The sequence below is a fragment of the Engystomops pustulosus genome, chromosome 2 (assembly GCF_040894005.1).
Source record: "Engystomops pustulosus chromosome 2, aEngPut4.maternal, whole genome shotgun sequence".
In the NCBI taxonomy this organism is placed as follows: domain Eukaryota; kingdom Metazoa; phylum Chordata; class Amphibia; order Anura; family Leptodactylidae; genus Engystomops; species Engystomops pustulosus.
The window spans coordinates 50,619,236-50,639,787 of NC_092412.1; the positions used below are offsets into that span (position 1 = coordinate 50,619,236).

General features: G+C 39.6%; 1 protein-coding gene across 3 annotated transcripts in view; it reads right to left on the minus strand.

Annotated features, from left to right (window-relative positions):
* The window catches only part of ASIC1 (acid sensing ion channel subunit 1), a 167,018-nt gene that overhangs the window by 130,707 nt on the left and 15,759 nt on the right, over positions 1–20,552 (minus strand). For all 3 annotated transcript variants that reach the window (XM_072134562.1, XM_072134561.1, XM_072134563.1), the window contains exon 3: positions 4,575–4,770. In XM_072134562.1, coding sequence (XP_071990663.1) covers positions 4,575–4,770 — 196 coding nt within the window. The remainder of the gene's footprint in view (positions 1–4,574; positions 4,771–20,552) is intronic.

Consider the following 20,552-nt stretch of genomic DNA (forward strand, 5'->3'; position numbering starts at 1 on the left):
AAGTAAATCTGATGAATACAGTGGGATCAATCATTTCCTTAAAAAGAAATCAGAAAAATGTTTACGATAATTTATAAAATTATAATTGATTGTATTTTTTTCCAAATGGAGGATCAGGTCCGTATAGTACGCAGTCCTTATGTGCCTGATGTGCTCCACTATGTAGAGGCCAATTCATATCTTCAGAAATTCAGTAGGAGAAACACTCACCACAAAAAATCTCTTTCAGCACATTTAGTTATTATCAGAGCATCCCAAAAATTTTCAATGTCAATGGTGTCTAACAAAAAACTCCATTGCTAAAGCTGGGTGCTTCGGGTTTCCTTTATGGCGTTTGTTATTTCATTGTATAAAAAAAAGTCCTGCATGCATCCACTCATGCATTGTCCAGGTATATAAAAAGTTTTACACATGGCTGAGGGGCTTTAAAAATATGTAGTCATGGAGTCATGATTTAGACTGAGGACTCATACCTGGAGTCATAATCTAGACTGAGGACTCATACCTGGAGTCATGGAGTCATGATCTAGACTGGGGACTCATACCTGGAGTCATGGATTCATGATCTAGACTGAGGACTCATACCTGGAGTCATGGAGTCATGATCTAGACTGAGGACTCATACCTGGAGTCATGGAGTCATGATCTAGACTGAGGACTCATACCTGGAGTCATGGAGTCATTATCTAGACTGAGGACTCATACCTGGAGTCATGATCTAGACTGAGGACTCATACCTGGAGTCATGGAGTCATGATCTAGACTGAGGACTCATACCTGGAGTCATGGAGTCATGATCTAGACTGAGGACTCATACCTGGAGTCATGGAGTCATGATCTAGACTGAGGACTCATACCTGGATTCGTACATCTCTTCATAGTGCTGTGGATTTCCAGTTCCATGCCTGCAGAGCAGTGAACATAACCTATTGCTTGTATTTACTTTGTGATGGCTCATTACATTAGCCTACATCAGAATCAAGGCTTGTAGGCGGAAAATAAATTTATTCAAAACTTCAGAACTATTTTATTTGATTCAATTTTCTACTTGGTATTACATTGTTTGAGCAAGATGACATTCACGGCCTGGAATTGCAAAATGATTTTCTTCCGATGACACGGATGGTATATTGTTACAGAATATTGTGTCATTTACTGCTCTTCATATATTAATCATTACGCCTATGGCCGGCATAGCAAAAAAATCAAACCCAGTTCAAAGCACTGATTCTACCCTACAGAAATACTAAATTACCACTATGGGCAGATTCATATTAATGATTATCAATTTTTCTATGCCAGTTTTCTAGAGAGTTCCAAGGAGGAAGGATGATTCATGGTCAGGAACGTGTTGCCTCTATGGTCTGACAAATTTACTATTATTAATTTTTCCACCCATTAAGCATATCTTGTACATTTCGCCAAACTGCAGAGGAGGAAGAGTTCTATATCTGCAATATTACCACCTACTTCAATTATTGAAAAAGTCACACAACATTAGATACTTATATCAGAAGCGTCTTATAGCAAAGCAGGTCTAGTTTCTCATTGCAACCAATCAGAGTTCAGATTTCATTTTTCCACAGCAGTTTATAAATTAAAGGCTGAGCTCTGATTGGTTGCCATGAGCAACTAGAACAGTTTTACCTCGGACACTTCTGATAAATCTCCCCTATAAGTTTGTACCACATTATCACAATGCAAATGAATTAAAACGACGGCAACAGAGATGAACAATTTCATGTAGTAACTTATCACGACTTCTGAATGGTCATTGGGAAATGAAAGGTGGAGAGATAAGAGATGTGCAGACCTAGCTAGAGTTTCTGTAGCTGCATCTTTATCTAATTTTTTCGAACAATCCGATTTAGGTCCAGATTTTATTGGTCTGAACTGATCTTTCTCAAACTGTCCTAGAAATTGATATATTACCCCCTATAGTATAGAAAAAAAAAACATTTTTTATCCCCTTGAAGTCCAGTTTTTTTATGTTTTGAGTTTTGGCTTTTCACTCCTCTCCTCTCCTTCCACCAACTATATCACTTTGTACAGAGATGTATGAGGACGTGATATATCTGGGACAAATTGTACTTTCTAGTGGCACCATTTAATATTCTGTGGCATGTACTGGGAAACTGAAAAAAATTGGAATTTGTGGGATAGGCAAAAAACGCTATCTGCGTTTTTTTTCACATGGGCTTTGTTTTTACAGCTCTCACTGTGTGGTCCAGATGACACATCCTATTCTTTGGGTGGAGATACCAAATTTATTTTAAATTTTTTTATGTCTTAATACCTAAAGAATAAAAAAATTAGCATAAAAAAACTTCTTGTTTTGCCATATCCCCCCCCTTAACTTTTTCATCCTACTCTGGTATAAGGACAGTGTCGGACTGGCCCACCAGAGTACCAGAGGATCCTCCGGTGGGCCCTGGCTCAACCCAATACTGAACTCCAGAGGTCCATCAGAAAACACCACAATTTGGAGGCTGCTAGAGTATATTTCCTGGGGGATAAGGAAGAGTGGGCCCTCAAATAGATTTTCTCTGGTGGGCCTAAGGAAACCCAGTCCGACACTGTATAAGGACATAGTTAAGGTCAAATTCTTTGTGGGATGAGCTGACATTTTGAATTATACCATTTGGACAACTGTATGACCTTTGATCACTTTTAAGTTGAATTTTAAGGAAGTTGAAATGACAAAAAAGTGTGATTTTGGACATTTGAACACTTTTATGGGTTTTCTCTGTCGGGAAAAATTGTTTTTATATTTTGATAGATCGAAACATTTTGGCACACATAAAATGTTTACAATTTGTAGTGTAGTTTATAAAGGGGATGAATTTTTTTTTTACTATAATTTCAAATTCAAATACCCTAAGGGGTCTGATCACTTATACAATACACTGCAATAATATGACTGCAGCACCTACCAGCACCGAATGTGGCAGTTACCGGCAGTTGTGTAACACAGTTGACACCCGCTACATGTGTCCTACTTAAAGAGAACCCGTCAGGCAAAATAACCCCCCTAAACTAAATATATTTTCATAAACTGCCATTAGAGAGCATTGCCTCTATCCCTTCATTGTCCCTCTACATGCCTGTAAACCTAAGCAATGAGGTCCTAAAGCTGTATTCAAATGACCTGTGAGATGTCCAATGAGTCATTAGCATATTCAAGCTGTCCGGCTTATTCATGAGTGGGAGGCACAGCCACACCCCCAGTGCTTGACTGACAGGCTGTATAATGATGTGAGGCTGTATAATGATGTGCTTCCTGGTGCTGGTGCCCCCTGCAGCCTGTGTGTGTATAGGAGATACAACAGCTCCAGGCAGCCATGATATAGCAGAACATATCAGGTACTTGTGTAGCTGATGTCTGTGTCACACTTGTGTATTAGGAGGGAGAGCATGTCAGCAGGTAAAGCACAGACACTAGCAATGCTTTATTATACATTACACAGACATGAGCAGGGGAGGAGAGGGGGAACAGGGGTGACATCACTGCTTCTGACCATGTGACCAGCCTCATTACATAATAAAGAATAGATGATTTTACAATGATTAATGTATGAAATAACTAGATAAAGGCTGGGATGGATCCTTGTGAGCTGCTCCAACAGGTAGTGGTGACAGGGCAAGTGACACAGACCTGATGACAGGTGTCCTTTAAGACCCCCAGCCCATCACAAATTCTATAGACACTGGTATATATTTTCCATTAGCCTCTCAAGGTCCAAGAGTGTCCGGGCTTCTCCAGGAGAAAGATTTTATGATAAATAATTTTTTACATTTTTTAAATCTCTTCAGTGGTAAGACTGGTTCCAACGGTATAGTGGTCTTATTCACACAAAAAGATAATCGATAAACACCGACCGACTATCATTATAATAAATCAAAAATTTCCAGTGACCATAATCAAGTATAAATGAGCTTTTAATTTGGCTATTCAATCTTGTGGATAGGGCAGCATGAGCTGTAAGTATGTACCTAGTAAAGCCAGCAATATGACATGCTACAACAACCCTTTAACAAAGCAAAAAGTCAACAGTGTCTTCTCACTGACACTCTATTCATTTCATAACCTCAGACATCTACAACAATACATTAACTTTCTGACATTCACAACAATTCAAGATCATTCTTTGAAAGAAATACCATATTGCGGAGTTAAATATCTGAACAGCGGGTACATTTTTGCATGGAAACTTTTCAAAGTACATGGTTAAGTTTGGTAAAATCTAAGCCAATTTCCCTTCCCTGTACAGTTTTTGACCAAAATATGCCCTGAATAAACATTAGCATTTCCAACCTGTCGAGTGTCAAAACATTTGCGGATTAAAATCTCAGGAACGAAATCGTATAAATTTGCTCATCCACAAAAGTTATCCATATCAAGTTCAACATGGCAAACGAATCTACAGCCCAATAAATTCTCTCACAATTACAATCAAGGCGTCATACACGTCAAGACAAAAAATAGACCTTGGTCCAAGAAGCTAATAAAAGGCTCTGATGTATACAAACGTAGAAATATTTTTGCTCTTAAGTAAAAATAAAGATCATCTTACCGGCACAAAGTCGTCAGGACCGCACTCTTCTCCCCTGAACTTGCAGTTCAGGAGCATCTCCCGGATGTCGTGTCCAGTGCGGTCATAAAATTCTTTCATATTGAACGGCTTTGGTTTGAAGTTTCGGAAGTTGGCTTTTTCTTGAAGGACTTCCATGACTTTTTCATCAGCAAGGTGAGAATCTGGTAGCTCGTAACTAGAAGAAAAATAAAAATACATCTTTAAAGTAACAATAAATAGTGATTATTTTTAAGGTATAATCCTTCACAGATCTTAGGTCTTTTATTTAGGTACAGAAAGTTTGGATTCAGTAACACCCCAGTATACATAGTTGCCAGATACACCCTGTATCACATCTATAGTTCCTACTGGTACTACCCCTAAACACCCTGCAATACCCTCTTTTCACCCACCCAACAGCTACTTTGGTATTCATTTTTTTGTTGGCTGTATTGACAGGACCTGTAGGGGCTAACAAGAGATAGAGAAGAGTCATGCTAGGATGTCTCCTGCTGACTTGATTGATGTCCATAGGCCAGGTACATCATTAAAAGTGAGCATGGAAGATTCTGAAGGTAACTCATGCTAATGTTCTTCAAACATGGGTCACTATTTATGGTATCTTTGCAATGGTCAAGCCTATCAGCACATCTGTATTTCTAAATCTTTGTAAAACTATCACCACCAAGGCATTGTGCCACTTTTTTGTTTTTTAACGTCTACTTTAATTACTATAAAAGTAGTGTAATAAAGTTATCACATGTTCTTTATAGTACAGCTAAATCCATTTACTGTCCTTCTTTAGTTTAACCATTCTGTTTAGATTGGATCCATGTTGTGGTCAGATCCAACTGGATTACAGCAGATTACAACTGGTTATAGCAGGTGGTATGTGGCATCTAAATGCACAAATATATGGGCATTTTTGTCCCATAATTGTTGAAATGGAATTTTTTTTACCAAAGTAAAACTGTCATTTCTTTTTAATAGTGTCCTTATATCTTCTTGAGGATCCCACATCACTGCTCACATGTCTATTTTAGTTTTTACTTGTATTCTTCATGATATCAACATTCTGTCGAATCTTCCTTAGAACTTTATTAAAAGTTTTTTTAATGCAACCTTATTCCTATAATTTTAAAAAGAAATTGACAGCTAGGTGTTTCCATTTTGGGGAGTGTGGGGAGTGTCACATATTATTGACACAGGAAGTGGTAACACCCAATTGTCAAATTCATATATTTCTGTGAGGAGAATCAGCCCAATGAAGAGTTTTAAGAAAATATAACCCAGAATCATTATTTTATGTCTGAAATCATCAATGTATTTGCTAAAACGGACAAATCAGGAGGGATGACAGATCATTTAGACCTACAAATTACAACATACAGTACACAAGTTTATAAAATATTTTGTGCAATGTAAGCTTCATCCTATCTACTCATTATAGTCACTTTAAGAAAACAGTCTACACCCCATTGTCTTTCTGGAATCATTATTGTACTTTCAGCTAAATGATAGACAAGACCATAGATCAGGATACTGGGAAAGATTTCAAGATTCTGAATCATATTACCAGCAGAGATACAGGGTCATCATTTTACTCCCTGCATACATAGATCTGCATTGTGTGTCCAGTAATTATTCGCTGGGCTTGCAGTGATAAATGATTTATCACATGTCCTATGCAGCCTGTCCAATCATCAGGTGATAATTTCTAAGAATGTTTCAATTTATGAGAATAGATTTTTATGCCAGAGATAACAGAATTGTACAGAGACAGGTTAAAGGAAACCTACCACTTGTAGTGGCAGGTTTTTGATGGAAATACCGGGCACCAGCTCAGGGTGAGCTGGTGCCGGAGCTTATTTTTGTTAGTGTTTTAAACCGCTGTATCGCGGTTTAAAACACTTTTTAAACTTTATAGCCGGCGCAGGCAGGTACGCGCTCGGCGCTTACCATGAGCGCGGCTCTCCTTCACTTCCTATGTAGCCGCGTGCACAGTAAGCGCCGAGCGCGTACCTGCCTGCGCCGGCTATAAAGTTTAAAAAGTGTTTTAAACCGCGATACCGCGGTTTAAAACACTAACGAAAATAAGCTCCGGCACCAGCTCACCCTGAGCTTGTGCTCGGTATTGCCATCAGAAACCTGCCACTTCAAGTGGTAGGTTTCCTTTAAAGTAGCAGTAATTGTAACTTAGTTCTTGGGCTTTTGAGTATATATATATATATATATATATATATATATACAAATACCAGAGGCGATAGACCAATCTGAAGCATATGCTGATGAAAAAGATATATAAAAGGCAATGTAATACGAAAGTTATATACATATTAAAAATAATATAACTGATAAATAGTTAATTCATAATATCTATGACAATAGATAAAAGTAATTCATTCACATACTTTGTGCCTTTGTGCCATATCCTACTACAGAGAGGAAGTAGCTGCTCCGGGGTCTGCTCCTACAGTAAGTAGGTCAGGGGGAATAAACTTAACTCCTTTGGGAGAATTTGCCTTTTCAGGCCTCCTTTACAGAGAAGTATGGAGGCTTAAAGGGCATGCATGCTACACTGGGGATTCTGGGATATTGATATGCAAATATGTTTTCCAGGAGAACTATTCATCAGTGCTAAGTTAAAGGACATCTACCATCAGGTTTACTGATGGTGAACTAGTCCTACTTACAAGCTCTTTGTTCTTAGAACTTCATAGAACTTCCAAGCTGGACCAGGTGGGACTGGAAGAGTATTGGGGGTGTGAATAAATTATAAGACAAGGTGTTCAGAAGCGCTGTGGTGAGTAAGCCGGAGCACCCCAGACTGACTAGTATATAGGGTTATAATAAAAGAAGTTCTAATAAGAAGAATTCTGCACAAGCTTGTAAGTAGGACTAGTCTACTATCAGTAAACCTGATGGTAGGTATTCTTTAAACAAGGCAGCTCCTTCTACATCAATGTGACATGATGTGGAATAATAGCCAAAAAGTGTTTTCTAGAAGGAATAGATTCTCAACTGATATCCAGTATTGGAACTAGTCTATATATACTGATTCCATACTGAAACACTGTAACACACATTGGGTTCAATAGAATGGTGACCCACATTCCCAGAACTCTATTCGTTCACTTCTATTCTGGGAAAAGGATCTCCTGCAGACTCATAGAAGTGAATAGGTCACCGGTCAGCCCTGCAGGGGTCAGACAATGATCTACCCTGCAGTGCAGGAATTATAGATGGTAACTATATACTGCTGACAGCACCAGGATGACATTGGCTGCAGTTATAGAGAAAGCTATAGGGCATTGGTATATATTGTAGAATTGCTTATAGCACATATTATTTTATATATATTGGTTAAAGTGACTCTGAAGTTTAAAATTCACTTTGTTGACTATAGCAATAATTTGGTAATGAGGCTAAATTCAATATATATATATATAAAGCAATGGAAGAAGCTCTTGGGGGATGGGTGTCACCAGGGACCTGGACACACAGTGATAGAGGACCCTATTAATTAAACCACACGCTTGGAAATGCAAAGTCGGATGAAAAATGAATGCAATTTGATGTGATAAAAATCAAACAGGTTTTTTTCTATATCCATTTAGAAAGTAAAACGATTGCAGTAACATAGATCTAATTGGCGCACTTTTCACATCAATTATATTTGAAGCTTCCATCGTCCAAATAAATTTGTTGATTTCTATCACTCCCCCTCCTCACCCTCGTCTTCTCGGTGGTATCTACATTTTGCTCAGGTTCACTGAATTATAAAGTGGAGCAGGATGTTCCCTGCTTATATATCCCCCCACTTCCTTTTATCTGCTACACAGAAGATATGCATGTCAAGATCTGCACTGCCAGAAATGAAGATGCTGCAATTCTTTTATAAGAATTGATGAGGTGCTCCACGTTTTTTGTACATAGGAAAATGAAAGATAAGCACTTGTAAAGATAAGAGTGGCCCTGGAAAAAGCTGAGACACGTGTCAGGACTATGGGGGAGTCACTTATACTGTGACTTCTTATAAGGAGACCATTTTGTATTATACTGTGTTGTTTTATATTACATAATGTAATTTGGAGGTCAATCTACATCATGTATATGTGCAAGAATATAATTTGTTTCTATATATGCCTGGGGGGTGGGCTTTAAAATAAGATCTTACACTCACCTTTCTCCTCAGAACCAGTCCAGTGCAGTTATCACAGAGTCTTCTCCATATTATGGACAAGGGATTTACTACTAGAGATTGAATTGCTTTTCAAAACTCAACTGCAACGTGTGACCAAAACCTGACATTGCTTGTGGTGGTAATGGGATCCATGCAGTGATAAGTCCAGGTTCCATCCATTTCTGATAATATGAAAAGAACTTTGTGAAAACTACACTGGACTGGTTATTTGTCCACTACAGTAGCATCAAGTGAATGCAGAGGTGTAGGTGAGGCAGTCACATGATGCCCCTGTGAATTATGATGTTCTGCAACATCTGAGGGGCGGAGGCTGCACAATTTTTTTTCCATAAAAGTAATATTACTCCTCTTAACATTTTTAAGGAATATTTTACATGCCTGTAAACTCAAACAATCAGGTACTAAACCTGTATGCAAATGACGCAAGATGGGTCCAATGAGTCTTTATCATATTCAGCAGTCCAGCTTCTGGGTGGGTGGTACAGCCACACCCCAAGTGCTTGACTGACAGCCTGTATAAAGATGTGACACTCCGGTGCTGGCGCCCCTGCAGCCTGTGTGTATGAGATACTCCTATGCACATGACTGACAGCCTGTATAATGATGTGATGTATAATGATGTAATGGATCCTCCATGTGCTTCCTGGTGCTGGCGGCCATTCCCCCTGCAGCCTGTGTGCGTATGAGATACTCCTATACACATGACTGACAGCCTGTATAATGATGTGACACTCCTGGTGCTGGCTCCTCTATGTGCTTCCTGGTGCTGGTGCCCTCTGCAGCTTGTGTGTGTAAGAGATACTCCTATACACATGACTGACAGCCTGTATAATGATGTGACACACATGGTGCTGGCTTCTCTATGTGCTTCCTGGTGCTGGTGCCCCCTGCAGCCTGTGTATGAGATACTTCTATACACATGACTGACAGCCTGTATAATGATGTGCCACTCCTGGTGCTGGCTCCTCTATGTGCTTCCTGGTGCTGGTGCCTGTGTGTGTATGGGATACTCCTATACACATGACTGACAGCCTGTATATTAATGTGACACTCCTGGTGCTGGCTCCTCTCTGTAGTTCCTGATTCAGGCTGCCACAAAACGTGCAGTGTGTGTGTTTATGAGAGATGCAGCTGCTATGGGATGCATGTGTATGGGAGAAGAGAGCATGTCAGGTACTTGAGTAGCTGATGTCTGTGTCTCACACATGTGTATGGGAGGTCAGCATCTCAGTAGGTAAAGCACAGACACAAGCAATGCTTTACTATAAATTACACATAGACATGAGCAGGGAAGGAGAGGGGAGGGATAACAGGGGAGACATCACTTTCTCTCTCCATGTGCCTATTTGCCTAATAAAGAAAAGACGATTTTATAATGGTTAATGTACGGATCCTTGTGAGCTACTCTAACATGTAGTGGTGAAGTGGTGACAGAATTAGTGTCAGAAACCTGATGACAGGTGTCCTTTAAAGGAAAACTGTCGACCACTAAACTGCCATGGTGTCCTGCCCTCAGCTCCGTCGGATGCACTGGGGCACATTTACTTACCTGGCCGCTTGAGTTCACGAGGTCCGGAGTGTCAGATGATCAGGCAGTCTGGCGTGATTCACTAAGATCGTGCGCCCGATATCCTGCATGTGTCGCTTCCCCGCTTAGGTCCGCCGGAGTTCACCATTTTCCTCCCATTGTATGTAAGTGCTTGTCTTGCGGCACAATTTTGAAGTTAAATCCCGTGGTTTGTCTGAATCCGTTGGATCGTCTGACGTCCCTCCCCCCGATTTGTGTCGCATGAAAGCCGGCGCGATTGAGAACACAATCGCCTTCTAAACACCTTTCCCAGCGGTGTAATCCCCAAAAACGTTGGAAAACCCCACTGAAATGCGGCCGCGGGACCCTTAGTAAATAAGCCCCATTGTGCCCCATACACTTATATCCTTTAATATCATTTAAATTTGCATTATACTAACATACTGTAGTCTAATAATCTGAGGGCACATAGGAAAAAGCTTTAACACACCATGACATATTCCCTTTTCTGCAGAATTGTCATTTAATCGTTGTTTCATACCCGTTTCATCGGTATCAGTCTCTTGTTTATCCTCTCTCAGTATTTTAACTCCTTAAAATGCAGATAATAAGTTGTTTTAAAGGTCATAGGCAGTGAAGTCAGTTTTCAACCTACATATTGACATAAAATGCATCTAAAATTCTGTTTGTTATTCGTATTTTGTGTTAAATATACTGCGCATTTAGCGATTTACTTGGAAAAGCTGTTACCATAGTGATCCAAGCTCTCCGGATACCCGTACATGATGGATCTGACATTCTACCTGATAGGCAAAGTAGAAATAAATGTAGTTAATCCTAATTTATATGGGGCTCTACAGAAAAACGCTTTCACTTATATTATTCCCAGACCAGTGAAACTCACAATTATTTCTCGAAGTTGTACAAAAAATTTCTCTTGATGTTCCCAGTGTAAATCCATTTCTAAGCATAATTTTACGGAGTAAGGCCTCACACGTACTATTGTGTGTGTATAACGGGCCACAAGCCAAAGGCCCTGTGCCATTGCTTGAGTCCCATTTGACACCAATGTGCATAGGAAGTGACTGCCGGTGCTCCATGGACTGGTAGGAGTAGGACCTGCCCTATTTGCATGTCCCCAATACGGTGAGGCGCTGTGTAAGCACCATGCCACCCCGCACCCAATAGAAGCCTACAGTATATGGCTATGAGTTAGCCCCATTTGTGCAGCTCACTCACGGTGTGCATGAGGTCCAACTTTAATCTAACTAAGAAACTTTGTATATTCAACAAATTACTTCAGAGCTGCGTTCATAATGAAGCAGACTTCATAGCTAAAACCTCTTTCAAATGTCTTTTCTGGCTCGAGGTATTTACAAAGCTTCAATTTGTGATTTTTTTTTTAATGCACATCTAGCAGGGAGGTTAATGGAGCCAACAGCAGCACAAGGAAGATATCACAATAATTGACTTCTTCCTCTATTTACTTTGACTCTTATCATATTCCCTCCTAATCTTTCAGCAGAATTCCACTTGCTAGCTACAAGACAAACAGACAGAATAATAATATTAATTCCTTTATTTATATAACGCACACACATTACGCAGCGCTGCACCCGGTTCCCCAGCACTGCAAGGCTGTAAAGCTAACCACTAAGCCACTGTGCTTCCCGTAGCTTACTGGGTATCAGAATATATAAAAGCTCTATGAAGAGGGGAGGGGATAACATTGAGTCACTGCAGCTAGGCCTCCACCTACCAGCTCAGTGTGGATTACCAATTTACACAGTCCGTACAGTCTTTAAAGGGATAAAACTATTAGATAAATAACATTACCTTGACTTACCAGAAACAGTGTTCTTTTTCTATGTATACATACACTTCTGTATACTGATAGGTGGGTTTGTGTTAAAAGCATGAGTTTTCTTTTCATCACGCTTTGGGCCAATTGGCCAATAAACGGAGTTTATTTTGCTATTCTTCTGTATTAACAAGTTGGATTTGAAGGACCTATGTATATTTTAACCTTGTATACTATAATATATCGTCTTCACATGTGTCACCTTGTCCTGGAAATTGATAAACTGTCCCGTCCAAACAAAATTATGATAGCGAGGCTTTGTCGCTTCTGTGCCTGGATCGGTGCTTCTTCTCTTACCCTAATTATGCACTGCTTCAGAGAATGAAGTAAATTTCTGACAAAAATTTGTAATTATTAGTTCCCACAGATAGTGAATGTTTTTCATGTTTTTCATACACTTTTATGACTTGTACAGCAAAGAGGTGTGGCTTTGTAAAAGGGATGGAGCTTTGTAAAAGAGGTGTGGCTTTAGGAAAGGAATGGGGCTTTGTAAAAGAGGTGTGGCTTTAGGAAAGGAATGGGGCTTTGGGAAAGGGGTGTGGACAAAATTATGATAAAGTGAAAAAATGTTGGTGTTAAATGAAGCCAACAAATAAAAGGTAAATCTAATACTGAATTATCATTCTGCACCGGGCTCTTTAATATATATTTTGCAGTATAAGTATTTCAGTTCTTTCTTTACGATCCTATTTGTAAATCTGCCTTAGTATTTTTAATATTGGTGAAGACAGAACATTACGCTGTACTATAAGGAATCGATCACACACTTGGTTATTTTCAGAGCTGAAGACGTGAAGCACTGGGCAAATGTATTAGACGGCATTATCTGCAGGCTGTACATCTCCAACCAGAATGTCTGAAGTCTGTCTATCATTATATCTAACTCATTACAGATTGCTATGGAAGGCTGCTGCTGCCGGAACAGAAGGTGAAAAGGACAAAGAGAAGTGGCCCTACTATCACAGGATTAGCCGCATGTTTCCAATAAGTGCCCCTTAGAAGGAAAAGCAGACACACAGAAAGGATTCCTGCTTGTATCCTAGGTCCATCATCTAAAGGCTCTTGTTTTTGGACTTGCAGCGTCTGTCTAAGTAGAGACATACACACGTCTTCAGATTATTTTATAAACTCTAATAAATGGTCTTTCACTCAAACTTGTTGGGGCTAGTTTACACCTCGGTTATGTTTCCCATTTCCTTCTTTCTTATAAAAAGAGGAAATAGAAAACAAACATGTCCGTTAGAAAGTTTACCAAAGTTTTTTGCAGTCTTTCCATTTTGTGGTTTGTCTGTCCCTTATGCTGCTACTTTTTTGTTACCTGTTATTTCTATCCATTATCTCTACTGTGTTTAAAGAAGACCTGTCAACTTTAAAAACGGCACTAGGCGCTGCTTACTAAAGTAAGCAGCTCCAAGTGCTACAACGGACGCCGCAGTGTTACACTGCTAGCGTTATCAGAAACCTCCGATAACGCTAGCAGACACTGCCGCACTGTATACTAGAAACTCATGAGGGGGCGGCGGTCATGAGGGGGCGGTCCGAGGCACTGCCTCTTCCCCGGACTGCCCTGCTCACTCCATAGGCCAGCGGTGACTGCCGCACGTCAAGTGGCAGTCACTGCCCGCTAATCCCACCCCCTCATGAATACGCCAGGACTGCACTGAGAACGGTCCAGCGTTTCTAGTGTATAGCGCGGCAGTGTTTGTTGGCATTATCAGAGGTTTCTGATAACGCTAGCAGTGTGACACTGCTGGGACTGTTGTAGCACTACGAGCTGCTTACTTTAGTTCCTAGTGCCATTTTTGAGGGTGACATGTCCTCTTTAAATAAGCATGTACAGAAAAAAACACAGAATGAATGAATGAAGGAGGCTTAAAATTTCTTTTATAAAATTACATATAAAAATTAAGATAATGAAAAGTAAAATAAACTGCTTGGATCTAGTCTCTTTAGACTACAGAGGAAAAAGTGAAGGACTGTTGTAGAAATTAATAAAACGTAACTTTTTAAAAAAAATCCTCATCAAATAATGGGGGAGATGTGTTATGAAAGTGTATCCCTTATTCCGTCTATGTGAGTAATCATATGATGCTCACATATTATTTTCAAAGGAGGAAGGGAGATCATATGCAGGAGTTTTTGGTCTGTTTTCCTGCACAATCAGCAGATGAACCGCACTTTTCCTGCCGCCCTATTGTCTCTAATCTGCTGAAGTATTCTTACAAGGACAAGTGGCTGGGAGTCATATTTGATCGTGGCAAAGTGGTAGAGAGGTTGTGGTCTAGGAATCTGGTCTACATTCTCCTATTTCCCTACAATCTCTCCTTATTTAAATCCATGATGTTTCATACACCTATGTGCTGCACTATATTGCACTCATTTCTTGGCTCCCCTCTTCCTTCTATATTGCATGGTAGCCCTATCTCTGCCTGACTACTGGCAACACATATCAGTGGGCTACCTGTCCTTGTTTTTGGCCTGCTCACTACCATTGAACTTATTTCACTGATTTTTTTTTTACCATTTTTCCTGACATAGTCATATAAAGGCTTATTTTTTGCAGGAAAAGTTGCATTTTTCAATGGCTTATTTCGTGGTGGAAATTCTGCCACTAGTTTTTTTATATTGATTTTTTTTTTATCTCGAAAAAAGCTAATATTATTCTGTAGGCAAGTTAATTAAGGAGACCCCAAATATGTAAGGTTTTCTTATGTTTTAGCCGCAGTTACATTCTCAGTCACAGATGATTCTTGAATAATAACTTTGACAGAGCCAGTAGGGAGGGGCATGACTCTAGGTTCTAGCAAGGTTCTAGGAATACAGTAAAAATGGGTCCTGCTCCTCCCTTCTGGCCTTGCATCATGTTTTATTCAATTAATTAGCTTTGGCTGGAATGTTCAAGAATTGATTTGTTTTTGGGTTTCCATATTCTGAGAGCTAAAACTTTTTTATTGGTCAGTCAAAAGAGTGTTATTATTACTTGTTTTTTGCAGAATATGATAACATTTTAGTGCAGTGATGGCAAACCTTTTAGAGACCGAGTGCCCAAACTACAATCAAGACCCGCTTATTTATCGCAAAGTGCCAACACAGAAATTTAATTCCAACACAGAAACAAATAAAGCAGAAAATAGTCCCAGGTAGCACTGTCACTTTAAAATAGCTCTGTGCACAGCAAGTCCTGGGCTGTCTGGGACTGCAGGAAGATACCTGGAGTCATCTCTGGTGATGGCCAGCAGAAAGGGCTCCGAGTGCCACCTCTGGCACCAGTGCCATAGGTTAGCCATCACTGTTTTAGTGGGTAATATATCTGGGGTACATCCAACTTTTTGATCACCTTTTATAAAAAAAATTTTGTTTTTATATTATATAGCCTTCGCAGTATGGCTATAATAATATAATATCTGCTTATCAGGTTGTTATAGACAAGGCAACACACATTTTGTATTTTTTATCATCCTGTTTTGTTACACAAAAAATAATTAATTATGGGGAAAGGGACTTTTTGTGTATTTTAGATTTTCTTTATTTAAAAAAAAAACATAAATGGGTCTTTCCGTTTCAGCAAATAAATGTTATTGTTTGTTCCTCATGGTTTCCTAGATTTCTACGTGCTACACTTTATCGGATGCTTCATTGTTTACTTCCTGTGGACAGAAATCTATCCATGGTTACACAGGTGCATGCGTAGTTATATAACACAGAGAGGAATCAGAGCTGAGTGTTATAACGAGCCGTGCACCTGTGTGACATCACAGATTTCTTTCCACAGGAAGTAAATATAGACACTTTCTATAAAATGACCATACACAGAGATCTAGAAAACAGTGAGGAATTGATACAAAAAGTGCATTGAAAAATTGTATAACTTTTCATTATACAGACAATAACATTTATTTGCTGAAATGGAAGCATCCCTTTAATTAACCTTTTTTATATCTGCAACACCCTCGCCGATGCAATGGCGAGGTAGTGTTTGCGAATACGTCCCACCTGCATATACCCACATCACACTACATGGTCCTGATAGGACATAGGGGATATTGCAGTGGTGAATCCTGCCTGGCAAGGCAGAGGTTAAGTATTTTGTATGATGCAAGATGCTATTGTCCAATCATCTGTGTTACATCCTGTCCTCTGTAAGCTGAGATGTGATTGGAGGAGCAGCCACCACCTGACCAAAGGGAGGTAATAAAACCTCTGGCCAGGAATGTTCTAGGAGTTAGTCTAGAGAGGATTCTAGTGGAGAGAGATTCCAGTGTAGGAGAATCCTAGAGATCAGTGAGTGAGTGAGCAATCTCTGTCTAGCCCATACCAGAGCAGGAAGAGCTTAGCCCCTGCCTCTGAAGAGTGGAGTATTAGACTAGAGTTAGTGTAGTGAGGAAAAGGGGTATCATCTTACCTTTAAAGGTGATACCTGAAGCCCTACAGGACAAGCTGAAGCTTCCTACCAGGACACAGCTGCCTCCCAGCCTGCCCTCTACATCCAGGCTGGTGAACTATCTCCTGAGGCTCCCTCCAACTCACATCTCAGCACTCCATCTACATGTTAAAGGCACGTTGCTGCGGTTCCTGCCGGTTCAAATAAAGAACTGTAAGTTGTTTTCTTCAACTTCTGTCTCCGTCTGGTCCCTGCTAATACGGCTGCCTTCATCACCGGCACCCTGTCCACCACACAGAGACTCACACTCGGGACATTAAGGGGTTGCCCCAGGGAGATCCGCTATAGCCGCCTCTCCCTCATCATTTCTTGCCAACACCACCCTGCTGGAGACCTGCCAGGCTGTAGGACAGCCCTCCGGTTCCCCCGTACCAAGCACCGTGACAATAGCGTGCTTAGGCCGCAACCGCCAGCCACTTCGGTACCGCGGGCCCCGGCTGTCACCAGGCCTCACCTCAAGGGCTAGGCCCTGGTGGGGGATGTTGCATATCTCACTAGGGATCTTGCACATGCAGTCACTTGATACTTGAATACTCCTGAATTGAAGTGCATTCCTTCCTTAGGCACAGCCTCTGCATCCATACTGGGCACAACTAGGTCATGATACTGAGGTCCATGGGGGTGACAGAGGATAACTGCTTCCCTCTGTCTGACTCTGTTCTCACATCTTAAAACTGCTGGTTAAAAAAAAGTTATTTTTGGATGGTAATTTTCCCAACAGCTGCTACTGTACACTGGAAGTAGAAACAATGGAAAAATATAGTAAACAAATAACAGGCAGAGTATAAAAAAGCAAATACAAAAATAAAATACAGTTATTACAATCATTAAATACAGAAAAACTCCAACCTAAATTTGTTGAGCCCCACCAATCAATGTTATATTCTACATCTCCCTAAAATATCGATTTTTAATAAATAAAAATTTCCACTAGATACTGATGTGCATGGGGTAAAGGTCTATTAAACTGTAACATTTTATAACCGGAAAATAGCTAAAATGTAATAGACACTTTTTTTTTTACTTTTCAAGCTATAAGTCTAAACTTTCTTTAAAAAAATTCAAATATTACAAAAAATGGAATATGATACTGAAAGTTTTAACCTACATCAGGGCCCAAGTAGAGAGTGCACATGGCTGTATTTTATATACATATATATCCTCACACTATGTTCCGTCTTTCCTAGGCTGCGATCTGTTTCTGTCTTGGCAAGAAATAAAGTTATGTTTTCATTTTCAATCAGTGACCAATGCAATTATCTTCCATCAGACTATAACAGTCTGACACATGGTGTGAACTGACGGGAAAATATAGGAATGAAATCATCACTGCAGAACCTTTTTTTTAGACCGAACCTTGAACGTTATACATTTATATCGCTACAACTGTGGCAAGTTATTGGAACACACATCTGGTTCAGGTATCGATCTAAAAACATAGAAGCCCAATTATATTATCAGGTATTCATCCCGGATGTGCATGGCCACTTTCATGCTGATTGTCTTATGTATCAATGTTTTGTATGTTTATGTTTAGTTTTTGCTTGTTTATATTCCACATTCCCAGTTGCTTTGCAGACATATACTTAAAAAATGATATAATGCAGGTGTATGCAAATTGTACAAATGTGGCATACAGATGGCATCTTCTCCATGAATCTAAATTAATTTTCTTCTTTCTTTTAAAGTGAAATGTAACATCTGTGCCCGGGCTGCAGTGCAACATTGTGTTTGTAAAGAGGATGGTCTGATGAGTGAGATTTTGTTACATTCTGTTCTTACTAATCTGTGTACTCCTATATTTAATTCCTTGCTGACTTAAAGGAAATCTACCATTTGTTTTCATGCATTGTGAAGCAAACATACCTTGAGAATACAGTAGCGACACTGATGCAGAAACATATCTTGGTAATTTCCTGATTCGAGTGGTTTTACTCAAAAAACTTTTATAAAATTCAGGACCTTGGGAAAGCTGGGTTGTAGGCTGGCTGCCGTTCATAAACACATTACATGGAGCTTCCTGAACTGTCTAGTGAGGACTAATCAACCTGAGCTGGATGACTCATACACAGCAGCTGGGGGATGGTGCAGTGATTTGCCTAACATTTCACTTGTGTTTGCTATAAATCTCATTTTAGTAGTTTTGGATTTCTTGACCCTTTTCCTGATTTCTGACCATCTTTTTTACTTATGGATTATTTACTGCATTATCCACTAGGTTGTGGTTTTTCTCCATGTTTTCACTTTGGCACAGGAAGAGAATGTCGACCAGTTGTCACCTACTGCTTAGGGCAGACTGAGCAATTTGGTAGGGACAGCTGGGAATGGGTTTTAGCCTTAGGGCTCACTGTCTTTGTCTGTCCTTCCCATCTACCCTAGCCATTTCCTCACTGCATTACAGGGATATAAAAATATGTTGTTTTATTTTCTTGGAGTTCTCTATTTGTGTTTATGCTTATATTACTGTATTTTTTGGACTACAAGGCGCACAAAAAATTCTTTGATTTTCTCAGAAATCAAAGGTGCGCCTTATAGTCCAGTGCGCCTTATATATGAACCGTACTTACAGAAAACAGCTGCCTTGAACTTTGCACAGGTCTGCCACCTGCTGGTCATTCATCCTTATAATCAGGTGCGCCTTATATATGAACCTAGATGTTTTAGCAGGCATTTATTGGTGGTGCGCCTTATAATGCGGTGCGCCTGATAGTCCGAAAAAAAAAGTTACATATACGTTTATAGCATCCTGTAATTATAAATATTTCAATTGTAGGCCCAATAGTAGTTAGTGGGTGCTGTGCTGTGAATATGCAAGTTTGAGTTGTGGGTGCATACAACTGCTTATAACAGTTTACTACTTCTGTATGATGGTAATGCAAATAGGAGAAACACATGGAATCTGCTTTCTTGAGACTTAAAAAGAGGAATATTGTCATTGACCTTTCTGTTACCAGAATAGCTCCGTAATTGGAGAGCCCATTTCTACCACACAGTTAATTGAATGGCTTGATGTATTCAAGGCTCAGCTGCTGTTTTATGTAAGAATTGGCCGTTCCACTTTAATTGGTTGTTAGTAAATATTTTTACATGTGAAGAAAATGTAAGATCTTCCAAGAAGATGTTTTTGCATATTTTTCATTTGTAATTTTATTTCCCCTGGGGTAGGCAAAAGCTGTTTTCATTTCTGCTCACTGCATATAGTAATAGTATAGGAAAGTTTGCCTGTTACAATCCATATACATGAGGGGATATGGCAGAAGTAGTGAGGAGAAAACTGTGAAGCATCATGGGATTGCAGAAGCCACATTAAAACAGGGTGCATGAAGAAGATGATGGGCGATCAAGCCGCATACAAAGCGGCACTGTCAGCTGCACAACTGGTAACTAATTGGTTCACCGTGGAAAGGGACATACAAAGGGGCATGCATTTTTATTTTTTTTTTACCTATGTAGCTGTATGAGGGTTTTTTTAAATTAACATTTTTAAACTTTTTTTGTAGCAGCACAAGAAAGAAAATACATTCAAACATACATACATACCCCCCCTACCTTTTAAAAAGCTCTTCGAAATTCTCAATTCTAAGATCCATAACTGTCATTTTTCATAAGACATAAAAGCTGTGTAAGCTTTTATTTATTAGTGCAAATTTGGGATACATAGGACTTTTTGCTCACATTTTAGATGATGATTTTAGATTAGTGATGCTGTTGAAGAAAAAAGGTGACAAGTCTCCCTTTGTAACATGTGCAACATTATGCTGAATGTAAAAGGCTGCGCACCTTGTTGGGCAGTGCTGCAGGCACAACTCCATTTATTGCATCTCATACAATGCCAATGTCTAGGTTTCGATGCATAGGAATGGTTCCCCAAAGAAAAGTACTGGAAAAAGTATCCCATTTAACACAAATCCAGAAGAAAAAAAGTTGGACACTACTTTGGGACA